General features: G+C 49.3%; 1 protein-coding gene across 2 annotated transcripts in view; it reads left to right on the forward strand.

The window, feature by feature from the left end:
• Positions 1–26,709, forward strand: part of CACNA1E (calcium voltage-gated channel subunit alpha1 E) — a 360,811-nt gene that overhangs the window by 311,086 nt on the left and 23,016 nt on the right. For both annotated transcript variants that reach the window (XM_066261292.1, XM_066261291.1), the window contains 12 exons: positions 3,404–3,500; positions 5,909–6,069; positions 6,594–6,731; positions 8,312–8,513; positions 9,302–9,466; positions 10,117–10,227; positions 13,539–13,622; positions 14,380–14,505; positions 17,485–17,550; positions 21,681–21,772; positions 22,355–22,520; positions 26,481–26,608. In XM_066261292.1, the coding sequence (XP_066117389.1) occupies positions 3,404–3,500; positions 5,909–6,069; positions 6,594–6,731; positions 8,312–8,513; positions 9,302–9,466; positions 10,117–10,227; positions 13,539–13,622; positions 14,380–14,505; positions 17,485–17,550; positions 21,681–21,772; positions 22,355–22,520; positions 26,481–26,608 (1,536 nt within the window). The remainder of the gene's footprint in view (positions 1–3,403; positions 3,501–5,908; positions 6,070–6,593; positions 6,732–8,311; positions 8,514–9,301; positions 9,467–10,116; positions 10,228–13,538; positions 13,623–14,379; positions 14,506–17,484; positions 17,551–21,680; positions 21,773–22,354; positions 22,521–26,480; positions 26,609–26,709) is intronic.

Below are 26,709 nucleotides of genomic sequence, written 5' to 3' on the forward strand. Positions count from 1 at the left end.
GGGATAGGGAAGACTCTCCCTTAGCTTTTGCTTCAGACAAATGCAGCCTTGGGGAAAAGGGAGGGGCGGACTATGTAGTTTTCGTAAACTTTTCAATGACATCATTCCATTTTCTCCTTGGCATGGAACTTGCAATTACATTTTCATTTGTTTACCCGTTCATCTGAGGCCTGTCTTCCCCACCAGACTAGGTAAGTTTTAAGAGGTTAGGGACCCCATTTGTTTTGTTCACAACTGTATATCCAGCACCTAGAAAGAGGCTCTGACATATTAAAGGACTCCATCATTGCTGTCATATGAGCACATAAGGTAAGTTTGCCTGACCTCCCTGGTCTCCTGTGTGAAAAGGTGCTGTTATAATTTAGGGGACCCACTTAACATGGGGAGATTATCACCTGAGGGATGTAAGGTTTACAAGGCCTTAAGTTTACTTTCTAAATCACTCTTCACTTGTCCTTTGCAGTGAAATTAATATAACTTGGGATATGGTATCATGTAAGGAGTAAAGTGGGTAATAGATGTCTGTGGTGTATGGTAGTGTAACATAGGTTTTGGTACATTTAAAAAAAAAACAAGGACAAAAAATCACCTTGACTACAACCAGCAACTGAGAACCAAAGCCCGAATTGTAGGCACTTCCTCGTAGCAGCAGGCCGGTTCGCCCGCGGCACTGTAGCTCACTCACCGAGCGATCTCATGCAAGGTGCATCTTCCTGGGCCGCACACCCTCTGCAGTTAAGTGGACTTCAGGGAGCTTGTCCGGCTCTAGAATTCGGTGAGCTGTTAGACAGCCTAGTAGAGCCTGGTGCAGCATCTTGGTTCAGAGCACGAGGTCCAAGCATCATGCAGACTTGGGTGCACATCCCAGCTCGCCCTGCAGAATGGGGTCATAATACCTATGCCCTAAAGTTGGTAGGAAGCCCAAACAAAGAGCTGCACTAAAAGTGCTTAGCACAGAGTCCAGCCAGGAATAAGCATTTAAAAAGTTAGCTCTCGTTTCCGTCTCATATTTTAAATTTTTTTATTGTTGTTAAGCCTCACCTGTCAGTGGAACTTAGACAGTTTTTCTGCAAGGTGTACAATAAATAGCTCACAATAGCTAGTTGGTCATTTTATTTACCAAAGGGCATCCCTTTGTGTGAACCAGTACCTTATAGGTCACGTCTTCCCCTGTATTTCGAGGGAGTTTTATGGTGTCGTTCATCTGTGCTTTTGAGATGTGTTAGAGTAGCCCTGTCAGGATGTCATGGGCCCCTCCTCCAGTGAAGTCCTTCATGAGCACAATGTGCCATGACCACCGGAAATGCCTTTCCAGAGAGACACTTCCTGGCCCAGGACAGGTGTCATTCCTGTAGCTGGTTTCATATAGATTGGCAGGAAACAGGACATGTTTGATAACAACTAAAGAGATGGAAGTAAAAGCCTACATTTAGAAAACTTGAATTAAGGTTCCCTGGAAGAAAGTACGGTATGGGGGATGCTGTCTAGTCAAAGGCAGCTGTGCCCCCCACCTCTGCGGGCGGGTGGGGGCTGCGGGGCAGCGTGCCCACCTTCCTTTCCCGTGCTGGGGCTCTGCAGTGCCAAGGCTGTGACGGATCTCGTGGGCCCAGGCCCCTCCAGTTTCCCTTCTCCTGTGGTTCCCTTTCCTCCATGAAGTTTCTGACCCTCCCTTCTCCCCATCCCCTCTTCTCTCTCTCTCTCTCTCTCTTTAAACTGCTTTCTGCCTGGATGCTTCATAGGAACGCCTTGGGGTAAATATTGTCTCGCTTTTCTTTGACCGGAACAACACGGGAGCGGGTGGCAGGAGGGAGAAAGTGTGGCCGGGAGAGGAGGAGTGGCTCGCTGAGGAAGGCACAGTGGTGGCTTTATGTGAGTGGTGTGTTGTCTCTGAAATCCAAGAACACAAATCAGAGTCACCAAGCCTCCTTAGGAAGTGATCTTTCTTAATGGTTTGGATAATGGATTTGGCTTATAGGTTGCCTTTTTTTTTTTAGATAAGTAGATAGATGACCTGGATACGGTAAAAGTTAATGAAATGTACAAGGCCCCTGCATGCAAAAAATATCACCTTACCAGTGTAGCATTTTTGGATTATTAATATTCATATCCAGGGTTGACTAAAAATGCCTCATAGGTCATGGCCTGTAACCTTTAAGAGCGTCTTTAAATTTACTATCTGAGCAGAGCCAGCAGCATTCCTTGAATTGCATTAAATGTCTTCCCATCTTGCCTTCTGTAAAAGAGAGATGGCTTTTATCTCCCTGTCAGGGTGGGTTGACAGGAAGGGCAGGGTCAAGATGAGGCAAAAGCCCTCCTAGTTCCCACCGAATGTTCCAGGCCCATTTCCTGGGGCAGTTGGTGTGATGGTCACCTGAGCCATCACGGGGACAGAACCAGAACCCGGGCTCCCCACTGAGAGTCCCATTTCCCACCATCTGTGTATTTTACAAATTGTGGTTGTTTGAATTGAATGCAAAGATCTCGGGATGAGCAGGGTGGAAAGAGAAACAGCTTGGCTTATTCACTTGATTCTAAATAAAAAGAAATGCGTTTTCTTGATTAGGAGCAAATGAGGCTACAGAGGGAGGGTCATGGGCTGCAGGGTGGGACAAAGGTGAGCAGGCAGGCCCTGCAGCTTGGGCCTTCTCCCAAGGAGAAGAGAGCTGTGTGGCTCTCTGTTGCGTGTGCTAGGCACACGGCATCTGAGATGGGAAAGGACTGCTGAGAGAGGTAGCCGCACAGATAAATGGGGTGTGAGCCAAGGTCCCGGCAAGAAGCCTGCATGACATGCTGTCTCTGGAACAAGCAGTCTGGCACAGCAAGGGTGCCAGGTCCTCACCAGCCTTCCTCACCCTGCTCTCCACTGAGCTGATGAATTCTGCAGAGGTGACAAACCTAGAGCCAAAGGAAGGGCTCGGTCAGGTCCCCTGGTGAGACACGCTCTCAACTGTGGCCTACTAATCTGTTGAACCAAAATCGTTGGAGAGCCTACTACGGCAGAAGCAGTAGCCAAGACACAGTGGGGATCCACAGTGGGTGACCGGCATGTTCCCGAGTCGATTTATCTTTATGTTCATTTTGCCAGGATGGTAATGTGCAGTCTTCTGCTGGCTGATAGGGAGAGGAGTGTTTATTAGTTTGTGTGTGTGTGTGTGTGTGCCTGTGTGTTCGTTCGGGTGAGGATACATGGGTGTGTGTGCATATGTGTGTGTGCACACTGGGGAATGCCTTGAAAATTTTCCCAAAGCATGTTTTGTGGGGTGTTCTATAAGGAGTCTATTCTGAGCCAATTTCTGGCCTTTTGCATACCTCTCTCCCTTTACACTGTTGTTAATGCAGTAATGTGAATGTCATTTTTATTCCCCCCACCGCTTGTGATTCTCTGGGGGCCTCTCCCCTGCAGAACCAACAAGGGGCGGGACATCAAGACCATCAAGTCTCTACGCGTGCTCCGAGTACTGAGGCCACTGAAGACCATCAAGCGCTTGCCCAAGCTCAAGGTGATGTTTTCTGCGTTTCTTCCCAACAAGTCCCTTCTCAGCCCTGGTGGGCTTGGCTTTGGTAGAATTATTTCTGGGTATATTCCTTTTGATCAAATGGGAACTGAGGTTATTTTTATCTACTTGCCTGAGCTGTGGGGTCTTAGTTTCAAAGGCAGATAACCAACATCCCAAAGAATCTAGAAGGGGCTTTTGCCTCTTTAGTCCAGCCCTAAGTGATAATGTGTGCACTGTGGTTGTGGCCTGTCATTCAGGAAGAAGTGGTGTGACTGTCCCAGAGCCTCCCAAAATGGAAGCAGCAGGAGTCTGCCGTCTGTGGTCCACATGCTGGGTCAGGCCACATCACCAGGATGGTTTCTCTCTCCTCGTAATTCTAGAAAAGAAAAGGCTCTTTTAGCACTGGCCCTTCCTGGTTTTAAGGCACAGATAGGTCAGTAACTTGCCCAAGAACAGAGCCATATTGGGCAGAAGCGGGGAAGAAATGGGGGAGTGACTGAAGGTGAATTAAGTTCTTCCTGTTGCCAGGAGCTATGCCTTCTGTCACGGGTATATCGTCCTGGTTCTCCAGCTCCCTGACAGGTACGCTTCCTGCTCAACTGCCCAGGCTCCTTCCCTGATTCCTCCTGCTCTCAGGGTGTGCTATACCATTCAAACCCAGTTTGCTGGCAGATTGAACCTACCTCCCCCACACACATACCTTGTTGTTACAGAAGCAGAAGTATCATGGGAGAAAAGTTGTGTCTTCAATCCCTATAAATTAGAGCCAGCCACCACTGGGGAAGGAGCAAGGGACTCACCCTGCTTTCTAGTTCCCCTTTATCACTGGGTTCACATACCCTCTGATATTCCCTACCAGCCCCTCTACCACCACCCTGCACTTCCCTCGGGCTACTGCTTCCCCTTCCGCTCTCTGCAGAGAAGTGGCAAACCAAGCTAGGTTTATCAAAGGCTGAGGACTGCAGGAAAGTCTCTTCTTCTGAAAGGCCCCTAACTGGCAGGGCAAGGACCATGGCTTCCTCTTAGAGCCCAGGGCCCTGGCACACCTGCAGGGATGCCCAGGAGAGGTACTCCTGCCCCACAGGAAGTGTCCTCACTGCCTGATTTTCTCCTGCCCTGCCTTCCCTCCAGGAGGAGGCATCACCCACAGTGTCGGGCAGTCTTTCACATACTGTTCATTACAGCCCTCTGCTGGGTAATGGGCTCAGCACTGGGCCTGGACCGGGTCAGTGCCTGTAAGTTTTTATTCCTCTCTGCCCCATCCCCAACCAGGTTTGTCCAGGGGGCCTGGGCCCCAACCATGCTTGTGAGCTGCACTCCAGTTATCTCGTCTCCTTTGAGCTATGTTGGGGTCCTGTGGCGGGTACAGGTGGCATGATGAAATTAGTTAACAGAGACTGGAGGAGTAGCCCCAACCTTGGTTAATTCCATTTAATTAGGAGATGCTGGCTCCTGTCTCTGCCGCTCCATAACCTGAGGGAAATGTAGGTGGCTCTGCTGATCCCACAGGGCTGCGTGTCACTCACAGTCCCTGCAGTGTTGGACTAATTGCACCAGCCGTGCTTACCCAGCCCTGCGAAGACATGACTGCAGGGATGTGACGCCACCGTGGGGCTGGACTCTCCAGTGCGCAAGCCTAAAAACCTAGAAAATAACCTAAAAATGGCTCCAACCATGTCGCATTCGCATGTAATTTCTTACGGCTTAGGGCTTAGAATGGCTTTTCCAGAGGGGGGCGGGATTCACTGCCTTTAACTGAATATCCTGGTTCGGTCCACACGTGGGCGGCTGTGCATCCCGTTCCACATCACCTGTTGCATCTTTATCCCAGCTCCAAACAGGAAAACGTTCACGTAAAAGGTCGAATGGTAATGGAGCAAATGTATGAGCATCTCATAAAACATCAGTTAAAATGGGCAAAAAATGGTTTATCACTTTAATCCATTTAGAAAGGTAAAGAGAAAACAATATATATTCAGTATATGAATGAAATCTAAGAAATACCACCAAATATAAGGTCAGGGAACAAGCTGTTTCATGACTAACGTGGGCTAAATGATCTCAAGGATTCCTTTCTGCACTAGATTTCTGTCCTCCCACCATTAGGGTAGGGTGCACCTAATGGGTCCCTCGGAAGAGTCCCTCCATTGCCTGATGGCATCTGGTCTCTAGTGCTCTGGGCTCTCTGTCAGATTCGAGCGTGTGTCCCCTTCCCAGGTGGCGGGTCCTTATAGTCATGATTGACTTGGAAGCCAGCTTGGAATCCCGTGATTGTCACTGCTTAGCAAGGCGGTCTCTCCTGAGGCGCCTTCCGGGGGGCTGGCTGGCAGTGGTGTGGCCCCAGCTCAGCTGAAGGCCGATGTACAGGCCATGCCAGGGACTCACAGCGGGGCCCTTCCCTCTGCGCACAGGCTGTCTTCGACTGCGTGGTGACCTCTCTGAAGAACGTCTTCAACATCCTCATTGTCTACAAGCTCTTCATGTTCATCTTTGCAGTCATCGCAGTTCAGCTTTTCAAGGGCAAGTTCTTTTACTGCACAGACAGTTCCAAGGACACGGAGAAGGAGTGCATGTAAGCGCCACAGCACACCCCGTCTACGCTGTTCACTTTCTGCTCGGCGTGTTCCCACAAGGCCCGCTCAACCTCCTACACAGGCCTGTTCTGTCTCCCATTCCCATCCCAGTCCTTTTAGGAAAAAGACAAAATAGGAAGTTAGTTGCTAAACTTTTATCAAGCACCTCTTTGGTGTCAGGCGTGGTACCTGGCATTTTACCTCCAGTTTTTTCTATTTTAAATCGTTATCCCATCCTTTTGAGATAGGTTTTATTTGTGTATTAAAGATACGGAAGCTGAGGCTCAAAACGTGGAAGATGGTTTTTCAAGGTTGCATGCTGACTAGTGGAAGGATTAGTTCATCTTTCATGCCCACTGGTCACCAAATCCTATTTTTATCCCACACTGCCTTTAATAAAATTCCTTCTTCATTGCATTTGTACCTTGGTCATTGTTAGCCTGCATCACTGAAGTCCATAGAATTTGCTTAGTCTTCTATGAGCCGTAATGAGGATGCTGTTTCATGTCTGCACTGATTTTAGAGGCAACTACGTAGATCACGAGAAAAACAAGATGGAGGTGAAAGGTCGGGAGTGGAAGCGCCACGAGTTCCACTACGACAACATCATCTGGGCACTGCTGACCCTCTTCACTGTCTCCACGGGGGAAGGCTGGCCTCAGTGAGTGGCGGGCGTGCGTGTCTGTGAGCGTGCGTGTCTGTGAGCGTGCGTGTCTGTGGGGTGGGACCACGGGGTTGCCTGGAGCAGCTGACTTAGGATGAGGAAGGCTAACCCTTTGTTACTGTACCAGGGAGAGGAAGTGGTTCTGAGTGGGTGAGAGAGGCAGAGAGAAGGAAGATGGAAATCCTTACAGCAAAAACCAAGAGGGAGATGACAAAGTCAGAGAAAGGTTTGAAACTCTTAGTGTTTCAGCTGCGTGCTGAGGAATTGAGTGGAGCCATCTGACCCCTATAGAACAAATGAGTTTTGAACAGCTCTCCATCCCTTACAAGAATCCCTGGGAGCTGGGTTTTTTTTCCTTTTGTCTGTTTTGTATTCTTTTGTGTTGTTTGTTTTTTTAAGTGAAAAGAGGGGAAATAGACCCCTGCATGTGCCACAACGGGGATTCACCTGGCAATCCTTGTCTGGGGCTGATGCTCAAATCAGCTGAGCTATTCTCAGTGCCTGAGGCTGACACTCAGACCAACCGATCTACTGGCTGCAGGAGGGGAAAAGGAAGAGAAGGAGGAGAGGAAGGGGGGGAGAGGAGCAGATGGTTGCTTCTCATGTGTGCCCTGACCGGGAATTAAACCCAAGGAGTCTATACACTGAGGTAATGCTCTATCCATTGAGCAGCCAGCCAGGGCTCCTGGGAGCTGTTTTTTTTTTTTTGGGGGGGGGTTGTATTTTTCTGAAGCTGGAAATGGGGAGAGATAGACTCCCGCATGCGCCCGACCGGGATCCACCTGGCACGCCCACCAGGGGCAATGCTCTGCCCCTCCAGGGCGTCGCTCTGCCGCGACCAGAGCCACTCTAGCGCCTGGGGCAGAGGCCAAGGAGCCATCCCCAGCGCTCGGGCCATCTTTGCTCCAATGGAGCCTTGGCTGCGAGAGGGGAAGAGAGAGACAGAGAGGAAGAGGGGGTGGTGGTGGAGAAGCAAATGGGCGCTTCTCCTATGTGCCCTGGCTGGGAATCGAACCCGGGTCCCCCGCACGCCAGGCCGACGCTCTACCGCTGAGCCAACCAGCCAAGGCCCTGGGAGCTGTTTTAAACGGATTTATCCTCCAAGTTGGCCCCACACCCGAGGGTTGAGGGTTGGGGAGGTGCTGGCAGAACTCAGAGACACTTTCTGTGATTAGACCTCTTCCAAAGAAGACAACAGAATATAGTTTCTTATGTGGCCTGTAGCTGTAGGGTGACTTCTCAGAGACTTGGCAAAAAATTAAGACACCCCTTGCTTGTGGCAGCATGCTCTAGTTGGCAGCAAAATGCCAAATGGAAATCCAGGAGTCTCTCGGGATTGAAGATGACAACCTAAACTATAAAATAATGTCACTCTGTTGCTTAGAAGTTGGGTGTGTGATGGAGCAGACTAGAAAAGTGGTGGGTTATTATGGACCCCAAAAACATCAATGGAGGATCCGCACAGTCAAGGAGGTCAGATGAGAAAACAGAGCAGATGACACATCTGTGAAGCCTTGAGTCAGAGCAGCTGCCAGAGTGGCCCTCTACCATCCCTGCCCCCGATTCTGTCCCCACAGAGTCTTGCAGCATTCTGTCGACGTGACAGAGGAAGACCGAGGTCCAAGCCGCAGCAACCGCATGGAGATGTCCATCTTTTACGTGGTCTACTTTGTAGTCTTCCCTTTCTTCTTCGTCAACATCTTTGTGGCTCTCATCATCATCACCTTCCAGGAGCAGGGCGACAAGATGATGGAGGAGTGCAGCCTGGAGAAGAACGAGGTAAAACCTGTGGTCAGGAGCGCGGGGCGGCCAGGCCTCCAGAAGGGAGACACAGAGGGCAGTGTTAGGAAGGCAGACCAAGCTTTTGAACTCAATTCGTAATTATAGAGGAGAAGAAAAGGAAGTTAGTCATTAAATAAACATTCTTGGAGCATCTGCTCTATCTATACATGGCCCATAGTTGCAGTGCATAGTCTAGGAGTGTGTTGGGAGCATGGGGGTGGGGTTGGGGGGAGAGGAGACTAAGACACCTGGCCACCTGGCCGTGTCCCTCTGTGGCGTGCATTTGCTGGAAGGGATGGGGATATGGCTTGCTCATTACAGCTCTTCTAGTAACAAGGGTAGTTCCGGCACGTTGTAGGGCTCATTGCTTTTAGAATGGACCTGAACTAGAGGTAGAGTCTGCAAGAGAAATGCAAATAAAGTGCTATGGGAATGCTTAGAGAGGTTTATTTTAACTTTCGACTAAAGGCATGAGGTAAGGCTCCCTGCCTAAACATCTCAGCCACACGCCATGTAAAAAAGGACATTACTAATGACTATCAAGCTCTTACTCCATATGACAGAAGAATAACCCCCTCCCGGCTGTGTGAATTTATTTAAGGGGACACTGCCCCTGTAGTTTTGTCCAGGCAACCCCTGTTGTCATTTTTACATCTGCGTGTGCAGCCCTGGTTGTTGTTTTTTTTCTTTTCATATGCTGTTCTCTTCTTCTGACCACCTGACAGCCACCAGTGTGCAGAGTGGGGGGTGGGGGTGGGCCAGTAACAATCGTGACTCTCCTGCAGAGGGCGTGCATCGACTTCGCCATCAGCGCCAAGCCTCTCACCCGCTACATGCCGCAGAACAGGCACACCTTCCAGTACCGCGTCTGGCACTTCGTGGTGTCTCCATCCTTCGAGTACACCATCATGGCCATGATCGCCCTGAACACCATCGTGCTGATGATGAAGGTAGAGGGTGGTGGCCGGAGGTGCGGGGGCGGGTGAACCACGGTGACTCTTCCCTCACAGAGCAAGAGCCCGAGACACTGGGGAAATGCTCCAGCTTACCATTTCGAGTGTTGTTACCTATACTTTCCCATCATGGGATCCCTCTTTGATCTTCTCTCATCCACAGCCCAGTCTCTGGGTCTTTTGGGCAAAATACAGCAAAATGTAATGGCAGTCCAGTAGTCCCCAAGGCCAGAGGCGGTGATGGCAGTGAGATTCAAACAAGGGTGGAAATGTCAGGAGATACAGATGATCATGGGGTTCTAATGGAGTGTTGGAAGAGATTTGACCTTATTTAATACTACATGGACAACTAATAACTCTAGTAAATGTTTCTGTCCTACCCACCTTCAACTCGAGGAAGACTGGCTAAGTTACTAATAAGTAGCCTTAGAGGGGAGAGGGGGCTGATATGTTTTGTTTCTCTGTTTTGTTTAGTTCTGCTCCATAGAATATATAATCTTCTCTCCAGCGTCCCATATCCCTCTTTCCCACACCACGCACCAGAGTGTCCCCCAAGGGCAGGGATGAGAGGGCCAGGCTAGGTGACGCGGAATCCCCCTCTCACCTGAAGGGTGCTGTTCTTTCTCTGTTCTTTCTCTTCCTGGCAGTACTACTCTGCTCCCTGTACCTACGAACTGGCCCTGAAGTACCTGAACATCGCCTTCACCATGGTGTTTTCCTTAGAGTGCGTCCTGAAGATCATCGCGTTTGGCTTCTTGGTACGTCATGGCACCTGTCCTCACCACGCTGGTCTCCCCCTCCTCTTGGGTGCACCCCCAGCCTTTGTGGGAAGGAGGGTGCTTACTGCTACTCAAAAAGGGTTCCCATACCTCGCCACCTAACTGTGGGCTCCCTTCGACGGCTCAGTAAACTGCTGTAGAGACAAGACGGGATGCCAGGCCGTCAGGAGAAGGGGCAAAGAAGCTGGGAGTCCCAGATCCACGGTCAGTCCCGTCAGCAGCAAGAGGTGACAGTTATTGGGTCTCATCAGCATTGCATCAGCACTAGCACTTGTTACTAGGGAGCAAAACAAGGACTAGACTGATAAACCATGAGTGCTTGTTTAGTAGTAAAAAAGGTATAAAGTTTTTTAACTCAAATGGGAAAATTTCTGTCCCTTTCGCCTCAAGCGTAGTTAATAGGTTTTACCTAGTTTCCCTCTTCTCCTTAGTTACATGAAGAGTAATTTCTGCCCTTCCCCCAATATTTATTACTTAAGCTTACAAAAGCTAATAACTTCTGAGGTATGCGGCACGGGGAGGGAGAAGGGGAGGTGTGTGTGTTACGGAATTGGGTTTGGGAAGGGTTGCAATGAGGTTTTCTGGCATGAGCCTTCCTTTTACTTCTCAACTACTAATTATAATCAGCAAATTCTTGCACCTGCTCTCAAGAGTGTTGAGCAAACCTAGCCCGTTGCCTCAGTGTCCTATAAACAAAATAGTCCTCTCTGCCCCCGCCCCTGCTTCAGCGGTGACAGTCAGGCCGGTGGGGTGCAGAAAAACCCACCTGACAGCCGTTTCACACTTCCTGAGTGTGTGAGCTTCCATTCCAAATTACAGACGTGTGTGGCTTTCCCGGCAAAAAGAGAAACTTTGCTTGTTATCCGAACAAGGGTCTGATAATTGGGAGCGCTGATTGTGGGGTTGCTTTTGCTCTCTAATCATTCTCTGAAAAGTCATTAATCTGATGGCTTGGGGAGGAGAGTTGAAGGAAACCCATTGCAGGTGGCCGTATTGTTGTTTGCCTGACTCCCGTTTGAGTGTTTTGAGACTTGAGACGTGGGGAAATAAAAGAGTAAAAAGAAATTAGCACCAACAAAGATGCCTGGATAATACAGTCTAGCCCTGAGGGGGTGGGGTGGGAGGGCTGGGTGCCGGAGAAGTGGCACCACAGCGAAGAAAGTTTTCCTGTGCATCTTGGTTACGTGCATGCGACACCGTCTGTGACTTAAGTCCCTAATTACCTGTCTAATTATGGTGAATGCTGACCACATACTTACAAGCTTAACCAGATGATTCGACCCCAAAGCCTACCTCCTTCCCACCCCCACCCCCACCCCCACATTTCCATTCAAGGTCCCGAGGCACTGTCACACTATAAAAGGCACCACGAGCCCCAAGTCCGCCTTGACGTTGATCGGGTGCTCTGGGGTTTCAGAATGCCCTCCTAGGTCCTGTTGTGTCCGGTCTTCTCCATGACTCGGAAACAGCCATGGCAGGTGTCGTCATTGTCATTGTTAGTTCAGATGAGGAAACTGAAGTTCAGAAAAAGTATATAGCTTTTTAAAGATTGCATAATAAAAGGCAGTAGCATTAGAAAGTGTAATTGGGATAAAAGGAAGAAAAATGAAAAAGAGGGAGAGAATGGACATACATTGGTTATCTATTAAATACCACGTGCTTTATATGTTATTCATTTTTGCTCAGATAGGCAGTTGTCTTCTTCCGTGAATGGGCTAGGGCTCAGGAAGATTGACTGCTGTGCCCAAGGTTGCTGAAAGGTAGCGCCAGCTCTCAGATCCCGGTCTGGCTGACCTGAAAGCCCATCCACACTCTGTCCACCATAATCTAGAGTCTGGACTGCACTGTGCCGCTCTCTACCATACTGGATTGAAAAGCATCCTCTTGTGGAATCCAGGTCTGTCCTCTGAGACCTAGGTTTGCGTTCTCTCTGCTCTGTGGGAGCTATCCAAGAGCTACGAAGTGTCCCCAAGCTGGGATAGGAAAGCCCTAAGAATAGAGGAGCGTGGAGACTCACTTGGCCCCAGTTATGGAGGAGTAGGCATTCTTTATGGAAAGAGAGATTGTGCGGTTAGGTGCCTCCGTCTCTCTGCATGCCTGGCAGGTGCATGTATGTGGCTTTGGAATCAGACAAGCCTCACTTTTCTCATTCATAATATGAGGATCACAATAGCTACCTTACAGGTTTGGATATGTGTTGTGTGTGTCCAACTAGCCAATATGCCCAAGGCATCTAGTCCTGAGTAGGTGTTCATCATCTGTAACTCCTCTCTCCCCACACTCCTTTTCTGTCTTCATTGTCTGTCTCTCCCCACTCTCACTAACCCTGCCTCTCACTATTATATGAACATAGGTATTGCTATGTACCTGTAGACTCCATGGGAGGAGTAAATAAATGGAGTGAAGGCTCAGGGCCTGGCTTCATATCTGGCACACAGAGGAAGGATTCAATGGTGCCAGTCATGGGGATGGGTGGGACATACTTCTGCAGTGCTCTGAGAGTCTCCTATGGACAAGCAGGCGACTTTGGGAGACCCAAGTGTCTTGTGTCTTTTAAGGAATATCATCCAATATCTATGTTGACCCGAGCCCTGGAGATGGGCGCGCAGCCCACTCTCTGTATTAGGTGGAATGTTATCTGGTTGGTGGATTTTCTAGGTCCTTTATTTCTCCTCCTTCTTCTTCAACCCACTCCTTTCATTACACCTCCCCGGAAGGTGTAGTAGAGCAGAGAAAGAGGGGAAGGAGTAAGTCTATTCATTGTATTGTGAATCAGCATCTGGTTTGAAAAGGCTCAGCAGAGTTAGAGGAGATTTCTGGCACATCTTTGACTCTTTGTCATTTAGGACATCTCTGTGGCTTTTATTAATAATTGAAAGTCTGAACTCTATAGGGTCACATGATACAGTATGGCTAATTTGAAAAGTTACAATTGTAGAAAACCTTGAAGTAATATTGTAAATAATTTGTCTTGTGGGTGACAATGATCTTTCTTTTCTTGGACGTATGATGTTTCTTGGTCACAGATCTTTTTCTTACATAGGAGATTTTTTAGTGACACCTTTAATAACAAGGTTTTCAAATAGTGATGAAACTGCTTCCCAAATTAGTCCTGGTTAGAACTAGGAAACCAAAGCCAATGTTAGAATGAACTTGTATGTGAATTAACAAGTTTTGATTCCAAGTGACAACAAGATGTAATGAAAGATATCGTTTCTCCAGTTTTATTTTCTTTCTGCTTTTTTTCCTGCCCTTTATCTGGTGCTCCCATGACTGAATTCACTTGGCAGAACTATTTCCGAGACACCTGGAATATCTTTGACTTCATCACCGTGATAGGCAGTATCACAGAAATCATTCTGACGGACAGCAAGGTGAATGACTCGGAGATCTCATCTTTAAACTGAACCCTAAAGTAGCATTAAAAAAAAAAAAGTCCTCTGCACATTTAGTCCATTTTTTTACTCATTAAAACCAAATGTGTAGCCCTCTGAGTGTGAGGAGTTCACTTCCTCATAACATTGGAGAGGGCCCTGGATCTCAGGGAAGCCTTGTTTCATTTACATGACCCAAATAGCCGACCCGGCATGGGGTTAGTGGAAGAAAGAGAGGGCGCTGGAAGAGACCTACCGCACAGTCTGGGCTAGAGTCGTTAAGAGATACAAAAGAGGAGCAGTGTCTTTGCCCTCAAAGTTGTTAGACCTGAATTGCTTCCCTAAAATTGTTCATTCCAACAAAGACTTGGAGAGCCCATTGTAACGCTCTTTGAGTATTGGAGAGCCGCCATTTGCTGGAGGGATTGTTAGGGATTATTAGATCTGCTCTTTCGGCATCTAAGTGCAGAGTTAGGACCACTTGGAGATGACTGGAGAGGCTGGTTCTGTGTAACAAGGGCTCCCTGCTGGGGTCCTTCCATCCCCTTCTCCCTGGGAATAGAAGGCAGGCCTGGGAAGGCTTAGAGAGAGGTTTCTCACCGGCCAGTCAGTTAGAGATGGGGTTAAAAATGAAAGACAGAATTTGTGTCCTGTTTTATGATCTGGATGAGGGGTCGATACACTGATAGTAGTGCTTAGATTTTCTAAATAGTTATAATGTCCCTAATTCTACGTTTCCTTCTGTCTGGCCCGCCAGCTGGTGAACACCAGCGGCTTCAACATGAGCTTTCTGAAGCTCTTCCGGGCCGCCCGCCTCATCAAGCTGCTGCGGCAGGGCTACACCATCCGCATCCTGCTGTGGACCTTCGTGCAGTCCTTTAAGGTAAGAGGCACCCGCTGCTCCGCTCTGGGGGGGGGGGGGCCTGTCATAGCAGATGGCAAAACCAAGCAGCACAGCATCATCACACAAGATCCTTCACCTCTGCAGCTGGTAGAATGGGTGTTTGTCAGAAGCATTAGAGAAACATGGCACAGCTCGGCCGGGCAGCAGTCATCAGCATCTGTCTAACTGGATAGATTCTCATTCTGGTTATCTTTTCTGTCCACCGAGTCAAGGAGCATATCTTATGAGGTTTGCCGCCTCCCAAGGCATTTCAATCTCCCTTGCCCCCGAGCAATCCTGTCCATGTATAGAGCCAGCCACCTAGAGTCACACACCCTCTGCAGTTTTCGGGGACATGACAGTAGCTTAATTTCACATGACAGTTTTTCAAAGGACTCCTTGAGTTCTGTTTCCTAGCCAGATGATTCATACCAGTCCCACCATGTCTTCCTCCGTGCGTGTCTCCTGGCCTGCTGAGTGCGTGGCATGCTAATGGTCACCTCTGTGTCCTGCATACGAATAGGAAGTCTGGCCAGGTGACCACAGAGAGCTGCTTTTGAACGATCACGTGGGGCTGTACAGAGGTGTATGTGTAACGAAACATAACTGGAAAACCAAGACCTTGAGACCCACTTTGGTGGCCGAGACTTCCAGTAAAAGAAGTTTCCCAAACTACTATCTTCAAGCTCTAGTAAATACCATCATCAGTTCTGTCTAAGGTGCTGGGAACCTTCACTGCTGTTGAAATGCCTGCTGTTTTCCTCTTATAAAAACTGGCCTCTCCCAGGATGTGGTCTAAAAATAAGTCTGATGCTGTTAAGTGATATGAAGAAATCTCAGAGTTGTCTTCTTTATTTTAATTATTTATATATTTTAATGACAAATTGTAACAAAGAAGGGGAGCCAGTGAATGCACAGCTCCTCAGTATTCAGAAAGGGCGTCCACCCCACGCCCTCATCGCTGAGTCACTTCTCCGTCAAGGACCTGCGGGTGTCAGATGTGAGACGCGGTGTAAGACTGTTCAGGCCCCTACGAGCAACCTTGACATTTTTACCGTATCCAGCGTAATTGTTTGATGTGATAGCTCCCACGGAGGCCTTCAGAAAACCATTTTTCAAAAGCTAAATGGCAGAGGAGAAATTGTAAGAATTTACCATACAAGTCTCGGGTGAATTTGGATTTAGAATTTGAAACCGGATGCTCTTAAAACCATTTTTTAGAGATCTGCCCAACAAGCAACCATTGTTCCCGGGTCTCTTAAGACATAATGTGTCAGCCTGTCATATTATCATGATCACCAGATCTCTGATGTAAAACTGGATACGATCGAGGGCAAAGAAAAAGCACGTCAAAAATTGATGGCCAAATGGTTGGCTTATTTCAGTGAATATACAGAGAAGACAGGTGAATCTGCCTCCAGGTACCACTGTGATGGATAGGTTTTTTGGACCAGTCCTGGGACACAGCATGGAAGTTGTTTTCTTAACGTTGGCACAACAAAGGCTGTCTCTGCAAAGACACAGCAGGAGCCGTACAATATAAACAGCATGGCACTGCCTCTCCACAGCGCCACCCCCAGCCCTGAGCTCCCGGTCAGTTCTCCACCACCCACCTGTACTCAGTTCTTCCCTCCTTTTCTTTATTCTGTGTTGGCATTTACAACGTGAGAAGAAAGGAGATCGGAGATCAATCTTTGGTCCTCTCCCGGAGCTCGGGGTAGGGAAAGAGGAGTTAGGGACTGGAGCCATTGGTGGAGAAGGCAGAAGGTCAGCCTAGAAGGGGATAGAAGGTGGCCGCACCCAGGTGGCAAGAAACCTGCCCCCCCTACGCTCTCCTTTGCAGCAAAGAGAGTCTCCCCACAACCCCTCGAAATGCAGCATTCCGCCCACAGATCTTGGGAGTGAGCACTTCATTGGAGAGGGGATTCTCCCACCAACTTTTATCCTTTATTCACGTTACAAAAGTCTCCCAGGACTCTCCATTTGGTGAGATCTGTTGGTGAACCTCGCTCGCTCGGCTCATGCTGTCTGGAAGCCTGTAATTGATCTCCTGGGCTGGGCGCTGTCCGCACTGAAGGCAGACCGGCGACAATAGTTGCACCGTCTTCCCGGTGCTTACTGGACGACAAAGAAGAGGGATTTCCATTTCAGCTCAGAGATCAACCCAGAATTGCAGTGCCCACCCTGGCCCCCGAACCAAGCTGCCCTATGTCTGCATGCCCCCAGCTACCCGGGGCAGTTTCCGGCCTTACATCCATCTCCTGGCCTGGCCCCCTGCATGCCATAATTGAAACGTTATCCCAAGTGGCAATTAGCTCGCCTGGTGTGGGATTTTCTGCCACCTGGTTTCATGGCGGGGCTTTGAGGTGTCTGACACCCACAAGGGTTTTGGGGAAATTTTTCCTGACACACATGGAAATGTCAGGAGGCTAAAACTTTGGGGAAAGATGTTTTATCAGCGGATGAAGGATCCTTCTAGAAACTGACAAATAAGGGAGACCCCAGCATTTGAGTCTGTATCCGGATACTCGTAGGGGCTTCGCACTGAGCGAGGGAGTGGGAAGGGGTAAGGTGAGGATGGCAGCCAGAGTTGGACTCTTGCTGTGTAATTTGCATCACAATTGCCCACGTTATTAATATTCCACATGCAAAGTGGGATGAGTCCCTGGCCCAGGAGGTTCTCCCAGCTCACCCTGGGGACCTGGGCCGCACTCCTGTGTGAGGGAGCATTCTTGACAGAAGGTAAATTACAAGCCTCCCTGTGGCCAACAGCTTCCACATCTGGAATATACAGAGGATGTGGCCATTGGCAAAGTATGGCACCCCAAAACGGGACATCCCCAGGGCACCCAGCACCCTAGAGAGCCCCGCGTGAGCCAGCCTCCGGGCAGGAGTTGCTGTGCACCTGTGACTACACGTCGTCGAGCCTGACAGCCGCCTGCCTCTGAGTTTGTGGTCACATCTCTGCTTTCCTTTCAGGCCCTCCCCTACGTCTGCCTGTTGATCGCCATGCTTTTCTTCATCTACGCCATCATCGGGATGCAGGTGAGCTGGCGGACACAGGGCCCGGAGGGGATGGTTGTTGCCCAGGCTGTCTCTGCCTGAGCAGCCGAGGTCTTGTTGCGGTGTGAGTGTGACCTTTGTAATTTCCCATGTGCTGGCTTTCCCGCTTGGGTTGCCCGGGTCTTCAGGGTGTTCCGGGCCAGGGGCTTCACCTGAGGTTGTAAGACCATGGCGGGGACTTAGGAGCAGCTGGACTTCTGTGGGGGCAACGATGAAACCACATCAAAGGTGGCCCCAGTGTTCTTAGCCAGGGGGTCCCCATGAGATTGAGGAGGGGCCAAGGCTCCTGCTGACACATTGCTCGGAAGCTCACGTATTTGAGCTAAGCTTCTGAGGAGGTCAAATGGTTGTTCGGTATACAGCGACACAAAATACCTCTGAGTTGATGAATGGCTGAGACTTATGCCCTTAGCTGCGTCAATGGGAACAATGACTATCGTTCCTGGCAGCGTGCCAAACCCCTAGACCCAAGAGTCACATTCCCACTAATCCCTCTCAAAGGGCCACGCACCTTGCTGGACAGCTCTCTTGGGTTACCGTGTCCTTCCTAGTTTGAGAATGGACAAGTAGGGGTCAGGTTCCCACCTGGATATTTATGCAGAAAAAGCCAAAGGTTCTTCCAAGGGCAACTGTCATTTATAGTGGGTGGGCTCCTACCGCCAGCAAACAGCAGCACAGTCCATGGACCTCCCAGCTGGAAACATGGGCTTTCTGCTTGCCTCAGGGAGGCTAACCTTCAGGCTTAGAGGTGTGGAGACTAAGCCCCAGCATGGAACTCCAGCCAAGTGCAGTCAGGCAGTTGGGCCCCCTTTGGACGGCCAGCTGTCTTCTCCGTGGTACGCGCCATCTGGAGCCGTTGGACGCGCCTTCCAGGCTTGCGGCGTCAGCAGCCCCTGCCTGGGCGTATCTGAAAGGCTCTGCGTTTTGCTCCTCTCTCTCACCTGCATTTCTTGATTTTGTTCTCCTTCTAACCCCATTTACTGGAGAGTTTTGTTCTCCAAATATACAATAGGATGTCGAGTGTCAAAAAGTGTGAGACTTGGTTGAAAAATAATGAGTTCTTCTTCACAAAGGATATTTCAGTAGAGCGTTAATGATGATGTCCAGGGTGTGTTATAAGCTGAATCCCAGAGAACTTGGAGATTGGCTTGATGACTTCTATTAAGTCCCTTCAAACTCTCAAATATTCAATTCTAGCATTAAAATGTTCCTGCACAGCCAGATGGAATGATTAAGTTCTTTTTTTGCTTATGCTTTAAAATACCTCCTTTTTCATTTTTAAGCAAAATAAAGTAGAATTACACCATCTCCAACACTAACTGGTTATTAATACTATTGATAATGATGGTAATGCTGTTTACCATTACTTGAGTTCCTGAGTGTGCCAGACACTATACCAGCGGTTCTCAACCTGTGGGTCGCGACCCCTGTGTTTTGGTCATTCGACCCCCGCCGGGGTCGCGACCCACAGGTTGAGAACCACTGCACTATACTAATGTATGTTCTTATCCCTCCCTCCATGTATGTATGCATGTACATGAGAGGGAGGGAGGGAGAGAGAGAGAGAGAGAGAGAGAGAGAGAGAGAGAGAGAGAGAGAGATACAAAGCTTCTAACTAGAAGGGTTGCATCTCACATTGTCATAACAAAGCAGAGGGATCCATAAAAACAAAGGCCAAAGGGCAGTAGACAAAGCATTAGAGAGATAAATGGCAACAAGTTGTCTCTATGAGAAGGACTGTTATTCTGAACTTTCAAAGTCACCTTGGAAGAAGAGAGAGCTTTGCAGAGGAATCTGAACGTGAAAGGAAGGAGTAACTTGCTGGGTGTGGAAAAGTGCCCAGGGGCTATAGGTCCCTGGAGGTGAGGCTTTCTGCCTTAGCTCCACCACTGACCAGCTGTGCAAACTTGGTCCAGTCACTGAATCTCTCTGGGCTTCACATCCTCACCTATACAGTAGATGACCTGGATAGCTAGCTCCAGAGGTTCTTCCTAGTTCTAAAGTTCTGCGATTCCAAGTGAAAATGGATTTCAGCTTGTACCTTTAGTAAGTTTTCTGTTAGGTCTCAGTATCTCATTTGGGTTAATGATAAGAACTAAGTGAAAGCTAAAAATAAAAAGGTGAAAATGTTTTAAAGACCACCTTCACATTAAATACACAGTTTTGAAATTTTTCTTGGAGTGCATTCAATATAAGCTTTGGTTTCTTTGGCTATTACACACATACCTCATGCAGAATCCCAGCCTGCCCTTTAACTGTATAGTTCATGACTGGAGATGGTGTTTGAGAAAGTCATAATGATGGCAACCAAGGATGGCTTCAGGTATGTCAGAGAGAAAATACACCAAGTTTAGTGTATGTGATGAATGAGGGATAAATCATGGATTCTGAACCAAGAGGGTGCAAAGAGAGAGAAGGCTGTGTGAACACAGGCAAGGGGACCTGACTGACTGTTTCCTTCTGGGGCTTCCAGAATTAGTTTTGGTGGTTTGGGATTTTTTCACTTGCTGTTCTTTGTCTCCCGGGGGCCCTCTACCTCCTTACCTTCCTCCTTCCCCACTTCCCCAGTGCTGCTGAGCCTGCCCCCTCCATTCTCCCCGAGAGACAAGTAGTATTTGGGTTTTGGAAAATCAACGTTAAGAACAAATTCCCAAAGCAGGTGTCCGTGGGAGTTATATGAGCAAAAAAGCTGGGGGCAGAGATTGTTCCTGAATTGCACATTCTGAAAACTGTTAGGGGGAAAAGATGTTGCATTGAGCATATTTTAGATCAATGGAAACGTATTAAATATAGGCTGCAATTCGTCTCAAAAGGCTGGAAAAGTGACCTGTGAGCCCTCAGTTGTACAAACAGTGACCTGCAAGAATAGGTTGTGGCCCTGGCCGGTTGGCTCAGCGGTAGAGCGTCGGCCTGGCGTGCGGGGGGACCCGGGTTCGATTCCCGGCCAGGGCACATAGGAGAAGCGCCCATTTGCTTCTCCACCCCCCCCCTTCCTCTCTGTCTCTCTCTTCCCCTCCCGCAGCCAAGGCTCCATTGGAGCAAAGATGGCCCGGGCGCTGGGGATGGCTCCTCGGCCTCTGCCCCAGGCGCTAGAGTGGCTCTGGTCGCGGCAGAGCGTTGCCCCTGGTGGGCGTGCCAGGTGGATCCCGGTCAGGCGCATGCAGGATTCTGTCTGACTGTCTCTCCCAGTTTCCAGCTTCAGAAAAATACAAAAAAAAAAAAAAAAAAAAAAAAGAATAGGTTGTGATGTTGGAAACACGGGTGGGGAGGAGAGTGCACATGGGAGGACACCCTGCACAGCCAGAGATACTTGGGTCGACCTTGGCTCCAGGCAGCTCTGTGTTTGAGAGTTCATCACTGTTCACTGTCTGTGGATAAAGATCTCTGGGTCCCCCCCCTTTTTTCATGTGAACTTGCATGGTAACCCCATTCCAAGTCCAGTGACCACTGGTGGATTAGTAAACTCGCTCTGTAGCCAGATCTGCCCAAATCCATTTCCTTTGTCTTCTTCAAAGCATCCAGGTGTCCTGGCTTTCTTCGTTCTGTCAGCCTGGACTTTCTGTGTGGGTGCCCATTCTCATGGACTATAGTTTACAGACAGGGCAGCCTGATATTTGACTCTCTGGATAGGGACATGCCCAGGGAAGATAGAGATGCCCTTCTCTGACCTAAACTGCTTGTGAATTTCAGGGCAGCAACTTCCCAAGCCATAAATCCCAACCTTCTGCAGAGACAGATGCTCCCATTGTTACTTCCTGAGACAGGCAGAGAGGGGTAGTTCCTTCCCTGACTCCTGTTACGAGTGATGACTTTCACAGACAGCTTGGGTACCGTGGTGAGTGCCATGGTGACAGGTACCACAGAAGTAAAAAGACCCAATGAGGTGTGGGCCAAACCACATACAGGCAGAATGATTTCAAAAGATCTTGCCTTATATGGTCTTCTCTTTACTCCTGCTTAGCAGGCCAAGGGCATGCAGTGCATTGGCCTCTCTGGGTAAGGCCATCAGAATGTGGTAAGGCGCGCATGTGGTTTTGCCAATCCTACGTCTAATATCGCTGTGCTGAGTGCATCTCACAGCTCAGTAATGCTCATTGGTTTTTCTCCACAAGGTATTTGGAAACATAAAACTAGATGAAGAGAGTCACATCAACCGGCACAACAACTTCCGGAGTTTCTTCGGGTCCCTCATGCTACTCTTCAGGTACCTGGATGCGTTACTATGGTAGCTGGAGCCTCCTGCCAAGGGGACATAGTTGGTCCTCTCCTCTCCCATCCCCTCTGTCTCTTCATCCCACTCGCTGAGCTCCTGTCGGGATTACAGTGGAGTCGGGGCAGGGGCGGGGCGGAGGCCAAGTCTCCGCAGAACCACCGGGTAATACTGGAAAGTTTCCTCCACATCTTTGCCTCAGTAGTTAATTTGCAAGTTGCAGCTTCAGCACGTCCTTCAGGGCTCTGAGAGGGGGGGAAGCAAGGACAGTTGCTTGCAGATCAGATTCCATGTCCAGCCTGAAACCTTGGATGGCCAGATTAGTGTGGCGCCCTAGAAAGTACCACCACAGTCAGCAGAGAGTCTTCCCGAAGCAGTGGGTGAGGTGGCAGGACCCGGGAGACACCTCGTGGGCGCCCTCCTTCTGCGGATGGAGAGCCTCCAGCACCACAGGTGCAAAGTGAACCCGCCGGGCCTCCGGCAAGAGGAAAGGAAGGGCGGATTGGGAGAGAGGGGGGCGTAGGGGGCAGGATATGCAGACCTGCTGCTAATGCCCGGACTGTGCCCTGGGCTCAGGAGTGCCACGGGGGAGGCCTGGCAGGAGATCATGCTGTCCTGCCTCGGGGAGAAGGGCTGCGAGCCTGACACCACGGCGCCCTCGGGGCAGAGCGAGAACGAACGCTGCGGCACCGACCTGGCCTACGTCTACTTCGTCTCCTTCATCTTCTTCTGCTCCTTCCTGGTGAGTCACAGCGTGCTCCTGGCCCACACCAGCCCAGCCCCCACCCTCTGGTACACAGTCACAGAGGGTTCCTCTGGGGAGGGGCACACACGTCCCCCCGCTCACCTGGAAAACTAGGTTCTTCTCAAGAGAACTCTTGGAGGCCAGAGTGCCTCTCAGACTCCCTGTGGGTGACTGCCCAGGCCTAAGGGAAGCCTTTGCCGCCTCCCGGGAAGGATTGCTGCCAGAAGGGGTGGGGGTGGGGGTCAGTGAATAGAGCCGTGGAAGTTGTGACCCACGGTGAGTGCTTTCTCTTCTGGCCCTCGGACGTTTTATAAGGAAGGCCCAGATTGTCTTCTCTCTCTCTCTCTCTCTCTCTCTCTGGAGATCTTCAAACTGTTTGAGAAAAGTACCTCGAAACTATAAGGCAGTAGCATCAATAAGAATAAGATTGATGATAATATGCAATGTAATCGATGTGATTCTTATGTTGTTATGTTTGATGACAGTTGGCCAGCTTGATAGACAGGCAAGGGTATGATTGCTTCAGGCATTAGGAAATGTTGAGTACTATCTGTGGAGCACAGCTACTTATAGAATAGTGAGAAGCCCTAGGTGCCACTTGCATTCTTTCTTTGGGAGAAAGCATGACTCAGCATGCCAGCATCCAGAAACCTCAACACTGCATAACCGGACAAGTGCAGAGACAGAATGATGATTGAGGTGTTACTGCCAAGTCAATCACAGGGTCAGTCCAGTGTCTCTGGCCTCCCTGATGTCCTTTAAGTAAAGCTTCATTGCTAATGGCACAGGCTGTTCAAAAATCTAAAACTAAAGCCATGTCTCTGAAAGTGGGCAATTTCATAGCCGTACTGCAAAAAGTGAACTTTCATCCAGGCGTTTCTATGTCTAAAGTGACCCTAAGGGGACTTGCCACATATCCAGCTCTCAGGTGTGGGCAAGTGGCTTGCAGGTCGACTAAGGGTGACCAGCAGGTAGTGCACACAGAGGGAATTAAATACTACATCAGTCGCCCATGCCGAGTTCTGGGCTTTGCTGCTGTTGTAGCCTCCGTAGGGTGGGATGGAAGACAACTTGAGATTAAGTGTATTTGCATGGTAAGTGGATCCGTGTGTTTCGATGTATGCCCTACAGAAGGTTTTAAAGTGAAACACACAAACAGTATTCTATTTAGAAATATGGAAGTAGACTGTATAATAAAAATAACTGAAAAGCAATTTAGATTGATGTTCATTGGGAGTTTTAGGTTGATTCATTCACATGCTCAGCACACGTGTACTGGGTGACGATTAAAGGGCTAGGCACTGGGGAAAGCTGAGTGAGGGTCCCTTTGTCACCTACAGCTGAAGAGGGAGAGGCAGACAGGTCTCGGCGCTGCCGGATGGGGTGCAATGGGGCGTGTAGAACAACATGTAGACATCTCGGTTTTATCTTACATGGTGTAAGTGTTTAATAATAAATATTTTAAAAGAAACCAGAGATATAACTGGAAAATTAATTAGAGACTATAAAGGTACTGTTGGAATTCTGAGATGGACGGTGCTGCATAATTCACATTAATGTTATTTTTAAAGAGGCTATATTCAGTCCGAGATCTGCTTTCAAAGCTCCGAGACTGACTTTGTGACCTTGGGCAAGTCACACAGCTCCTCAGCTCAAAGCAGCCGTCTGGAAAGGTTTACTGATGGGCTGTGATGTGCTGGGCTGTGTACTTCGAACTAGGAATGCCAATGTGTGAGGAAGCACTTCTGTCCTTGAAGGGCAGATGGCCATGAGAGCTGCCTCGTGGAAAGTTAGAGCAAGCTTCAAAACAAATAATGGGTGTGAGTGTGCACACCATTATACAAGACTATGCAAATATAAAGCAGTAACAAATACTTGAGGTTTTCATTAGCAGGAATAATAGGGACCAAGAAAGGAGTGTCCAAGGTATGTGTGGATACACAGAAACCCCTTTATAATCCATGCAGCCACGGACTGTGGCTCCAGTCTCAGTGGCAGGAAGGCAGGCCCATGCTAGGGTCAGGTTTAGCTGCCTGAGACAGAACTCCCTGAATGACAGTGGCTTAAGCAAGAGGGATGTTGATTAACCTTGAACGGTAGCGTTTGTGCTAGCTTCACAGAGTGATGAGCGCCCAGACTCTCTCTGCTCCTTTACCTCCAGGAATGTCCCTCATCCTCATGATTGTAGACCTCAGGTGTATTCTAGGTGGAGGGAGAGAGGAAGGGAGGAAGCCTGTTCTCCACTACCCAGCCGCTTCACCTGGAGTCAGCAGCAGAGTCCACTGGTCTCTATCAGGCAGGACTCTTTCATTTGCAAATGACACAAAGCCCCGCTACATCTGGCCAAACAACAACAAAAAAGGATTTTATAGGCACATGGCAATGAGGAGTCCTTGGGCAGGGCAGGCTTAAGCAAGCTTGATCTGGGGCTGCTATGACATCAGCAGGACCAGGGGTTTCTTGTTTTCTATTCATAGCTCTCTTGCTCCAGGCTCTTCCATGGGAGCTCTTTCCTCAAACACCCCCAGCGTCTGTCTCCAAGGCGCCTGCAGCAGTCCTGGTACATTCGAGACCAACAGGGAAGAAGTATTTTGCCCTGAAGGGTCAATACCATCTTACTGGCCTTGATTGGCTCACCAGTCACTGTGGCCCAGCAGAATGGGATCTAATGACTGGTTGAAGCCTGGGTCCCAGGCGGTACCCCCTGAACCATATTAACTAGGAACAGGTGAGACGTGCATCCCCCAAAGGGCAGAAGTGTGGTCCACGGGCGCTGGGCACCCAAGAATCAACAAAATAGTGCCGTTCACTATGGCCACCTCATCCTGTCAATTCCGCTTCCTTTAACTGTCTGCTCGGTGCTGCTGTCCTGCCACTGGCTGGGGTCAGGGCCCCGTGGCACCCTCCCCACTGCTGCCAGGGGTTCTTCTGCATGCGGATATCACTCCCCATCTCTCTCCCAGTCTAACCCCCTTCGGTGGTCCCCCTTGCCTGCTGCACAATCTAGACCAGAGGTCAGCATACCACAGCCCACCGGCCAGGCCGTTTACCGCCTGTGTTTGTAAGGCCCCTGAGCTAACAACGGTTCTTACATTCTTAAATGGTTGAGGAAGCAAGTCAGAGGATGAGTAATATTTCATGAAGAGAAAATTATGTGAAATTCAGATCCACACTCCTGTCTGTTCCCACCGTAACCTGCATATGCAGGTTTTCCTGGCTCTTTTTAAACAAACAAAAAATCTGTAACATTTGTGTGTTTGCAATATGTCACCGTCTTTACTCAATACTAAATAAGTCTGTAAGAATACTCAAGGGAGAACATTGAGTGGATGTCTGCTGGGCTTGAAGCGATGTAGGCCTGGGACTCGGTCTCCAGATAAGAACCATCTCCCCTCTCCCCAACACCTGGTTCTCTGTTTGGAATACAGTGGGTGGACAATAAATGTTGCACAAGTAAGTGGGAGAACAGGGTCTTGGAAGCCGCTCAAGAGCTTTAAACATCTTCACATTGGCACACAGTAAGCCAGGCAGTCAGCACTGAGACGTCCCACCAGTTCTGTCAGCTCCTCTGGGGGCACAAGGGTAGGGGTGGGGCTGGAAAGGAGGTGGCTGTCAGCCTTGACTTCCTCCAGCCTTCGAGCGTGTTGTCGCTGCTGCTCCCTCTGCTGCTACAATAACAGTTAAATACCTGGAGCAGATAACAGAAGCGAAAAGCAACTGTTGGAGTACTTTGCAGACAGAAAGTGGCATAGGACACTGAAATAATGCAGATTGCACAATGAAGTATGTGGCACAGATAATGTAAAGGTGGCGTCTTCAGCAAGATCAACAGCGCTCTGTGTCAGGACTTCCGCCATACAGACTTTTACAGATTTTTAAATGTCAATGTGCCTCGATGCCCATTTTTCTGCTTTTACTTTCTCCTAACTCTCCAACTCTTCTTCTTGTGCCCTCCAGATGCTCAACCTGTTTGTGGCCGTCATCATGGACAACTTTGAGTACCTGACTCGGGACTCGTCCATCCTGGGGCCGCACCACCTGGACGAGTTTGTCCGCGTCTGGGCAGAATACGACCGAGCCGCATGGTGAGTAGGCTGCCTGGCCACCCCCTGGGGCCTGTATGGGGGGGCGCCTCTCGAGTTCTCAAGGTGGAGGTTGGCATCAGAGCCACCCAAATGCTTGCTGG

The sequence above is a fragment of the Saccopteryx bilineata genome, chromosome 2, assembly GCF_036850765.1.
Source record: "Saccopteryx bilineata isolate mSacBil1 chromosome 2, mSacBil1_pri_phased_curated, whole genome shotgun sequence".
Classification (NCBI taxonomy): Eukaryota; Metazoa; Chordata; class Mammalia; order Chiroptera; family Emballonuridae; genus Saccopteryx; species Saccopteryx bilineata.